The 10393-nt window shown below is 48.1% G+C and overlaps 1 protein-coding gene across 1 annotated transcript; it reads left to right on the top strand.

Moving 5' to 3' along the window:
- Window positions 1–419: 419 nt before the first annotated feature.
- On the top strand, window positions 420–10172 carry LOC102202180 (cadherin-7-like). The gene is made up of 12 exons (XM_005752562.2): window positions 420–560; window positions 1039–1323; window positions 2251–2545; window positions 3057–3176; window positions 3635–3802; window positions 4280–4467; window positions 6060–6313; window positions 6391–6527; window positions 6597–6718; window positions 7303–7420; window positions 8115–8369; window positions 9454–10172. The coding sequence occupies exons 2-12, from the start codon at window positions 1087–1089 to the stop codon at window positions 9924–9926; spliced, it is 2367 nt and encodes a 788-aa protein (XP_005752619.1). The 5' UTR covers window positions 420–560; window positions 1039–1086; the 3' UTR covers window positions 9927–10172.
- Window positions 10173–10393: the final 221 nt, after the last annotated feature.

Below are 10393 nucleotides of genomic sequence, written 5' to 3'. Positions count from 1 at the left end.
TGGAAATATGCACATTATCTTTTCCTTTCTATTGGTAGGTGGCACAGTGCACCGTGGCAAGTAAGCAAGCTAGAAGACTGGCAACGTTATGGAAGCAACACATTAACAAGAGAAGTCTGAGTAAAACCAAAGTTACTTCCCCTAGTAACTAGTTACTTTGAAAGTAACGAGTAACTTGAAGTAACTGAGTTACTTTTGAGAGAAGTAACTAGTAATGTAACTAAGTTACTATTTTAAAGTAACTTACCCAACACTGGTCATGTCTGACCCAGTTGTGTCATGTTTCCTGTTTTACTTTGACAGTCTCGAGTGCCTGCCTTACGTTTCCTGTTTTACTTTTCAGTTTTGTCATTTGACTCCTCCCCCCCTGCTGATGAGGCGGAGCCTAACACCCCCTCCTCAAAGGGAGCGGGGTTTGTGTGACAGACAGAGAGTGGCAGAGAGGGATAGAGCGTCGGAGCTGGTGCTACTCTTTCATCAATAATCAGTCATCGTCATCTGATGCAATTGCTGTCAATAACCTACAGATCCACAGGGGACGTCCGATCAGCAGCTGGAAGGTAAGACTGCTGGTTTGTGTATTTAAGGTCAGAGTTGGCAAAAACAGCAGATTTAAGAGTGAGGAGAGTGCTTTCAGATTACTGGAGCAGATTTAACGGGATGAAGAGGAGCTTCAGATTAACAAAATCCTTTAAACTGAGCTAAAATATGTTTCTATAATCACACTTCTCCAACGTTGTACGTTTGCTTCATAAAAAGTTCAGAGGGTAACACAAAGAGATGCTCTGCAGCAGCACTCTGAGATAAATCCTTCAAACTGAGCTCATTTACATCGCAGTAATGTTACCAAACTGATCATTGGAAAATGACTGAGTTACATTTTGATTCATTTGTCTCAGGATTTTGTTAAAAATTCAGAGTGAGCTGAGAACTCATTCACGCCCTGATAGAGTTTAATGACATCATCAATATTAAAAGAGAGGACAGGTGCTTACCGTAAACTTTCATTCTCTTTGGCTCAAACGATCCCGCCAGCAGCTCCTGCCACTGACATCTTTTTGCTGGCCACGCCTGTTAACCTCAGAGATGAGCTTTCTGCGTCTCCCGAGCATGCTCACTGTAATCATCCTTTCCCTGTGGGAGACGTCCGGCTGCGGGGCAATGACGCTGAACTCCACGGCCCTCCTTCAGGTGTCAGCAAGAACACGAGGAGGGGGAGCGGGTGTCTACTCCACCCAGAGCAGGAGGAGGAGAAGCTGGGTGTGGAACCAGTTCTTCGTCCTGGAGGAGTACACGGGAGACGAGCCGCTCTACATCGGAAAGGTACGAACTGTAGATTTACAGATTTAGTCTAAATGACGGCTCCAGGCCCAGGGCCCGTGCAGGTGCCCGTGCAGGTGCCCGTACCGGTCCGGGCCTACGTCCTGGCTCTGCATCATAGATGTGGGGTTCAGATGTGTCGGTGCGAAGGAGATGTTTCTGTGCAGCTTTGTTGCAGCAGATTTAAAGTGTCTCTGAACCAGAACAGAAACTCGTTTTTGTTCCCAGCAGCAGTTCATAGCTCATACTTTTGTTTTGGATGAGAACTTTAAGCATGTCACAGACCCAGAAGTCCAAACAGAAACCAATAATGAATAAACAAAATTCTTCAGGGAAAGAATTAAGAAACATAAAACTAGCGGTAATTCTACTGAATCTAAAGTGGATTAAAAATATGACAAACTTTAATCAGGAAGTTCTTCTGGGTACTGGATTAGGACTTTTCCAAGAACATCGGATATCAAACTGGTATTTGGAAAGCGTTCATTTGGAGAAAGCCCAAAGACGAAAGGGAACAGAGTGAGGGAACTAAAGGACATCAGGAGGAACTCCACTCTGAGTTTATGGTGTGGATGGATGTACCTGGTGAACCTGGTACAGTGTGACTGTGGTTCAGGAGTAAGAGTGGGACGTCTCCTAACTGGGAGGTTGATGGTTTAATCCCTGGCGTATACTGAGCTCTTACTTGTCCATTGTACTGTGTGAATGTTAGCAGCACTGAGTCAGGCTTGTAGTAAGAAATGTGGCATAAAAACACCAGTTTGTTGATTGTGCAGTTCAAAGGTCAAAACAGTGAAACAGGTGATGCTTATTTAAAGTGAAACGGGCACATTTGCTTTGACTGTTTCACGGCGAGCTCCACCTTTGAAGGTTCATTTTCTCGAAAATAACAATAAGAAATATTTGTTGTACTCAACTGGTTTCCTGCAGCTCCACTCTGACCTGGATAAAGGTGATGGGCAGGTGAGGTACGTCCTGAGCGGAGAAGGAGCAATGTCCATCTTCTCCATTGATGAGGACACCGGAGACATACACACCACCAAAAGCTTGGATCGGGAACAGCAGGCGTACTACACACTGAGAGCTCAGGCTCGAGACCGAAATACCAACCTGCCGCTCGAACCCGAGTCCCAGTTCATCATCAAGGTCCAGGACATCAACGACAACGAGCCCAAGTTCCTGGATGGACCGTATGTGGCCCGGGTGGCTGAGAGGTCACCTGTAGGTGAGTCCAGAACCAGCTTTTGTCTTCACATAGTCCCATGTGAACAGGCAGATTTCATGTGTGAGTGGAGTTAGCTTTTTTACAGTCCACTCGTTTCTATCTGCACTGAAGTCACCTCAGCTGAACGTGAATTAGATCAGCAGCGATTCAGCAAGCAGAAGCCATTTTCATAGACTTCTGCTTGTAACGTGAAAACCTGATGTCATGCAGGCTTTTAATGTGAAAGTCTGAGGTTGAACAGGCAATGTACAAACCAGAGCTGAGCAGGTTCTTGTTGTGAAACACCTGGATAGGTTTTCTGTCCTCCAGGTGAGTCTCCTGTTGTTGGTCCCATTGCACATGCTCACTAGTGTTGATCCTGAAACGTTAAGACTTCAGTTAAGTCCCTTGGTTTGTTTTATGAAGACACCATCTCAGAATTCACTAGTTGGAGCAAATCCAAATTTAGGTTTGACAGCGTTTCTACGAGACGGCAGCACTCCCTGTTTGAATAAAGTTTGATTTTGTACAGGTACGTCTGTGTTGACCGTGGTGGCGACAGACGCCGATGATCCGACCTATGGAAACTCTGCCCACCTGGTTTACAGCATCCTGCAGGGGCAGCCATATTTCTCTGTGGAGCCAAAGTCAGGTGAGCGTGTGGCTGTGAAACGCAGAGAGCACTTGGTGACGCCACGACCAGTTGGGATTAAACTGCTACAGACCATGACTGACTTTACCCATGAGCGTTTGGCTGCAGAGTTGTCTGTAACCACCTTCGTGTTGAAGGTGACACGGTCACGCCTCCTCTCTGAATCCTCCTTTGCTGCTTCACACATCAGATGTAGTCAGATTGCAGCAGATTAAAGCGGATTAAAGCAGCTTCGGCCTCTTCGCCTGAAGCCGCTTTATTTACTGTGTGTAAATGAGGCCACATGATGTCACGTTCACATCGGTTTGTGTCGGCGCCGCACAACACCTGTGACCTTTTTAATGTCAGCATGTGGATCAATTATGAATGCGTCATGTTGATTATGTCACATTCCGATGTTTGTCATCTGGGCGCTCATGCTCACCTTCAGACTGTGCTAATGTCTCACCTGTCTGCAGGTGTGGTGCGTACAGCCCTGCCCGACATGGACCGGGAGCTGCGGGACCATTACCTGCTGGTCATCCAGGCCAAAGACATGATTGGTCAGATGGGAGGTCTGTCAGGAACCACAACGGTCACTGTGATGCTGACTGATGTCAACGACAACCCACCTCGCTTCCCCCGCAGTGAGTCTCACCTGAGAGCATCCTGTTAACACCTGTTCATTGATATTTGACCCTCTCCTAATCCTGTCCTTCTGGATTCAAACCTAACAGAGTTTCTTTAGAAATCACAGCTCCTCCCTCTGCCTGCTGGATTTTTAACAGTGAGCCTGCAGAGCGTCGTGACCTTATACCAACATGATGTCCTGAGATTGCGGAGTGTTACAAGTATTTAGGGTTGTTCTTAACCACAAACTGTGTTTTGAGCCTCATGCTGATGCCACTACCAAACAAGTTCAGCAAAAACTGTTCTTTTTAAGGCAAATGAGATCTTTTAATGTCTCATCTGAAATTTTGTCCTTGTTTTACAGAAGTTTTATTGAATCATTTATCTGCTTGGTTTGGTAACATGACTCTGAAGAACAAGAATCGGTTGGGACTTTGGGTAAAAACTTGCAGCGAACAGGCACTCATTCAGGCTTCATCCTCTGTGACCCACAGAGAGTTACCAGTTCAGCGTCCCAGAATCCACACTGGTGTCAGCGGTGGTCGCGAAGATCAAAGCTCTGGATGCGGACGCGGGTCCAAACGCTGAGATGGACTACAGGATCCTGGACGGGGATGGACTGGGAACCTTCAGGATGCTCACAGACCCCCACACTCAGGAAGGACTGGTCATCCTGATCAAGGTTCTGGATTGTTTGTAGGTCACAGAAATCTCCAGTTTTTGGTTCTGATGTTTCTGTCCACTGTGAACTCTTCCGAGTCTTCTCGGGACGCGTCCCTGTGATCGTTGCATCATCGCGTTAGCACTGGCCTCGTGTGCGTCCCAGAGGACGTCCCTGCTGCTCGGCAGCTGCTCACAGCTGTTTAAATTTAGCTCGCTGCGTCTCTTGCAGATGACATTTTTTTTATTGTTCTGATTTTAGATTCATCGCTCAGATAAAGGTTTCCTTTCTGTTCTCTTCTGTCAGCAGTTGTGTCTGTGCCAGCACAATGAGAATAAATGTGGGTGTCACCTTCACATAATCGCATGACCACGTTTTACTGATGGCCACGCTAGTTTATTCAACCCAGTAACATGACTTACAAAGGAGAACAAAAGTAGATAGGTTTCCAGCTTTCCATGTGTCGCTGGCTCCAGCGGTGGGCAGCAGATAAATCATCTCCCCGTGTGTAGTTTCAGATCTGGGCACCACTAACTGAAAGCCCTGCTGATATGAAGTCAGATACATCAGGGCCTGAGCCATCCTCCGACTTTTAAACCATTAGCAATACTTCTTGGAAGCTAAGACAGGGAGTTGGAGTGATGTGCTCTGTTTTCTAACTGCAGCCGTCTTTCCAGCCTTAGAGGAAGCCAGTAAGTAGAGCATCGTCATCCCTGCACACCCGAATAAGCCTCTCAAGTCTTGCTGGACAAATAAAACATCTCAGGCTTGTCTCTGTTAAAGTGCCAACTGTCCACAAAAAGGTCTTTTTGTGACAGAGCCAACTCGTCTGTGTAACCCACCCTGCATTCATGACATAATGGACTGGAGGACTGACCCTCGAGCCTCCATGAGGCATGGAGCTAATTCCTGCCTTCTACCTGTCTGAGAAGCACACCTGAGTTCTCACCTGTACTGAGGTGTAACAGTAACGGGGTCTGTTTTCAGGTGACCATCTTTTAACACATTTATGAGAGCAGCTTCTGTGCTGTGACTGAAACATTCAGCAGTTTGATTAAAAGTCACTTTCCCTTACTGGTAAATTTCATGTTAATGAACACTAAATGCAGCAGGATATAATTTCTGTTCTTTAGCGATGCAGAGAAAACGCCAGCAGGATGTGTAAGATGGCAGAAACATCCTGGTAGCTTCAGTTTTCTTTATACAGAAAATAACTGATTTGAGTTTGTAGGTGAAACAAGCTCCTGAGGTTTTTACCTTCTGATTACGTTGGAGAGCCGTGTTCTCGTCTGACTCGCAACTCTCTTAATAATTACGCTGTAGTTCTTTTCCTATTTGCTGCCAATGTGACGTTTCTAATGTTGTAAGCTGGACCGTGGTGCACAGACTCTGTCATAGCTCTGGCCTCCATTCCCATGAAGGCCCCTCTTGATGAGGTGCAGCTCAAACATCTGTTTGCGGCTCAGCTTTGTAGGAGCATCCACAGCGCTTCAGAAACAGTTAATGCATCGTGGCGTTTTTGTTACGCTAAATATTCAGAAGTACTCGGATCTCCAGGGAGACCAGCCTGCACTCAGAGGCACCTGTGATGTCATGTCCTCCCTCCTCCTCAGACTCTGGACTTTGAGACCAAGACCAGCTACGCTTTACGCGTCGAGGCATCCAATCGCTACATGGACACCCGCTTTCTGTCAGCTGGGCCGTTCAGCGACGTGGCGACAGTCCGGCTGCAGGTGGAGGACGTGAACGAGCCTCCGTGTTTTTCCCCCCGCATCAGCCAGATGGCGGTTTCAGAGGCAGCGCCGGTGGGAACTGAGGTGGGATCGGTTTCAGCTCACGACCCCGACGCCTCAAATTGTCCCATCAGGTAAGACGCGAGGCAGTAAAATCACTGCAAACACATTTCCACCAAAACGCAAAGACAACACCTGTGCTCCTCTGCAGGTACGCCATCGACAGGAAGTCGGACGTGGAGAACTACTTTGAAATTGACAGACAATCAGGCGTGATCTGGACGAGCAGACGTCTGGACAGAGAGCTGAGCGCTCTGCACAACATCACTGTGCTCGCCACAGAGAGCTGTAAGTCACATGACATCAGTTTGTCTTCCTGCGAGCAGCAGGTGTATCTGACAGGTGTGTCTGTCTCAGTGGATCACTCTCAGGTGGGCAAAGCCGTGGTTCTGGTCTCTGTGACAGACGTCAATGACAACGCTCCGAGCTTTCCCGTCGAGTACCAGACATCCGTCTGTGAGGACGCCCAGCCGGGACAGGTGAGGCTCACTTGTGGCTTACAGACAGGTGTTCACAGAAAGGTGAGCGAGTGAGCAGAAGGCGAGTGAGCAGGTGTGTAGACAGACAGGTAAATAAATGGTAATGGTAAATGGCCTGTATTTATATAGCGCTTTACTAGTCCCTAAGGATCCCAAAGCGCTTTACACATCCAGTCATCCACCCATTCACACACTGGTGATGGCAGGCTACAGTGTAGCCACAGCCACCCTGGGGCGCACTGACAGAGGCGAGGCTGCCGGACACTGGCGCCACCGGGCCCTCTGACCACCACCAGTAGGCAACGGGTGAAGTGTATTGCCCAAGGACACAACGACCGAGACTGTCCAAGCCGGGGCTCGAACCGGCAACCTTCCATTTAGATGACGAACTCCCAACTCTTGAGCCACGATCGCAGCTGCTGTGGCTGTGATGTCACTGATATCCGTTATTTAATGAGCATCGTCTGTGAAATCTCTGTAATCTGTTACTGAGATGGATCCAGAAGTCCCTTCTCAGGTCACATGAGCGTTGGTGACTGGATGTGCTTCTGATTTTCTGCCTCTGTTTGACCTTTGACCTTTAGATCATTGTGACGCTGAGCGCCGTGGATTTGGATGAACCTAAGAATGGACATCACTTCCTGTTTTCTTTGGCTGCCAAGGCTGCCTGGAACCAAAGCTTCGTCCTGAGAGACAACAACGGTACAGTCCACCTTAATCAGTATACAGCAGAACTGTGCAGTCCACCTTAAAACCAAAGATAACTTCAATGAAACAGAGCAGCTCTGTGGTGTACATGGACCAGCCTGAATTTAAGGTTTAACGCCTCCTGTGTCAGTGATGTTGTGGCTGGTAGTCACATTGGAACCTGTCACTCATTGGTTCATGAGGAAAATAAGGGCCCTTAAACTGGGTGTAAGGGGATCACTTTAGTGCTGCAACAGTGAATTTTATGTTAACAAGCTGACGTCATGCACCGCCTGTCCTTGTTGTTCACTGGTGGCTACCTGCACTGAAACAGGATCCGCCCGTTAGCCGTAATATTCCCTTTGGAGACACTTTGTGAGTGAGGACTGTGTGGAGGACGGCCCGTTTGAGTTGTGTGACCTGTCGGTTCAGCGGACCGCCCGGTTGGTGTCCCACGTTGTCCCGTCTGTGTGTGTTTGTCCCTCGTGGTTTCAGCGAACACACTGAGCGGTGCCATCTCTTTCTAACCCATTACCACAAAGCAAAAACCTTCACAGGATCTCCAGCTGCCAATCATCCATGAGCTTCTCGCTGTAGCTCCTCCCACACGTTTTAGTTCTTTGCTTGGCATGGCACCCCCTTAGATAGCACTCTGTGTTCCACCTTAAAAGCTGCTGGTGATGACGTCGATCTGTCTGTCTGTCCTCAGACAACACGGCGTCTGTCCTGACGTGGCGGGCCGGGTTCCTGCAGCGGGAGCGGCCGCTCTACTTCCTGCCGGTGGTGATTTCAGACTGCGGGACTCCGCCTCTCAGCAGCACCAACACGCTGACCGTCACCGTCTGCGAGTGCGATCTTCATGGAAATCGTCGCAGCTGCGTCCAGGAGATGTCAGCGCTGCTGCTGCCAGAAGGCCTCAGCCTCGCCGCTGTTGTTCTCCTCACCGGTCTCCTCACACTGCTGGGTACGACCTGAGACAACGTCGCGCCTCTTCAAGTTAAACTCAGTAAAGTCAGAAACAAGAAGTAGAACCTGGTTGGCTTAGAGCTGATCCAGAACCTCTGTCCATGAGGTAGAATAAAAAAACTAGCTGAAGCTGGAGTAGATCATCAAACTGATGAAACTAGAACCAAATCTGAAGTCACCTGAAAGCAGCGAGCTTTTAGTTTTTCTCCTGTTTTTTATTTTATTGGGTATATTTTATGTTTGTTTTTTATTATTTAGTTCCAGTGTAGAGCATTTTGTGTCAGCTGTGGAGTGCTCTATAAATGATGATGACTTCATTGGGACACTGACGGGCTCAGCTTTCACGTGTCTGCCAGGAACATTACCCCGACCAGCTGTTCTCAGCGTCACCTGTACCATCTTGTCAGGGTTTGGTGGGGTCTGTGAAAACGATCGAATCAGCTGCCAGTCAGACGCTGCATAAGAAAACCTGTAGTGGTCTTTGGAGAATTTCTGACATAGAAAGGGTTACAACAGACGACCTTTTAATGTAATAGTTTAATTGTGAATTTTGTCTGTTTGTCAGCTCGTCTCTATGGAGATGGGTTTTTGGGGGGGTAGCAGGAGGAGAGAAGCTGCAGAGAGGCGTGTAAGACTGCAACTCTGCTTCCTGGTCCCAACTTCCTGGTCCCAACTCTGGATAGTCATATTTTGGGGGGTTTAATAAATTTGTCCATATTTCTAGAAATGAGAGCTGCTCCATCCAAAGTGGGATGGATGCCGTCTCTCCTAACAAGACCAGGTTTCCTCCAGAAGGTTTGCCAATTATCTATGAAGATAGCTGGAAGCTGTTCGTTGGTCTGTAGCAGGGAAGCAAACAACTCTACCAGTGCAGAGAACAACAACAAATATCACACAAGGAGTAAAGTAGGATTCTGATATTGTGTGTGTGGAATTCTGAACCCATGTCACTTTCAGGAAGATGAAAACTTCCACATCCAGGGTCGTGCTGCAGAACTTCATTTAAAATTACTTGACTTTGCCGCCATCACCTCTGCCTTGTAAACTTTTTAAGATGACTCCACCCCTTCGTCTGCCCTTAGGTGTCGCTATGGTAACAGGGGCCATCAGACGCAGAAGGAAGGAGCCTCTGATTATTGACGATGAGCGAGATGTTCGTGAGAATATTGTTTGTTATGACGATGAGGGCGGTGGCGAGGAGGACACCGAGGCCTTCGACATGTTCACGCTGAGACACCTGAACGAGACCAAACGGAGCTACCATGTCACCGCCCCTGAGCCCCCGCCATTCAGGGAAGATAAACACCAACTGTTCCAGGAGTTCATCGAGGACCGGCTCCGGGAGGCCAACCTGGACATGACGGCACCACCCTTTGACTCTGTGCAGACGTACGCTTTGGAGGGCAGCGGGTCAGCTGCTGTGTCGCTGAGCTCGTTTAGCTCGTTAACCTCGCTGGAGTCGGAGCAGAGCTACCACTTCCTGAGTGAGTGGGGGCCAAAGTTTCGGAAGCTTGCAGAACTCTACAAAGACCGCGAGGGAGGTGGTGCCTCATAGAGTGCACGCCTTGCGGCAACAGGTGTGTGGTCTGTTTAGCCCATATGAACTGGATTAGTCCTCACACCAGGAGCTCTGAGCACCCTGAACCAGAGCAGAACCTGTAGAAGTACCGGCAGCTGGACCTGGAACCAGCCAGCTCGAGCTTGAGCTGCCTGACTGGACCTTTACGTAGTTACTGTGAAATATTTCCTGCTGTTGCTATTTCACAATAAAAGCTTGCCAGTGGTGCTGCTTTTATTTTGTAAGCCTGAATGTGTAACAACAGAAATAAAACTGAATTTATGAAAACTGCAGCTGCTGTTTTTACTGCTGTAACACGTCCCAAACGCTCAGCCTCTCCATGCTGACGTCGTCCTGTGACGTATGCAATTCAATTCAATTCAATTCAATTTTATTTATATAGCGCCAAATCACAACATAAGTCGCCTCAAGGCGCTTCATAGATACAGAGAAAAAAACCCAAC

Source organism: Pundamilia nyererei, unplaced genomic scaffold (genome assembly GCF_000239375.1).
Source record: "Pundamilia nyererei isolate P.nyererei 1_Seehausen unplaced genomic scaffold, PunNye1.0 scaffold00365, whole genome shotgun sequence".
Lineage (NCBI taxonomy): Eukaryota > Metazoa > Chordata > Actinopteri > Cichliformes > Cichlidae > Pundamilia > Pundamilia nyererei.
This window is presented reverse-complemented; position numbering and strand designations above follow the sequence as displayed.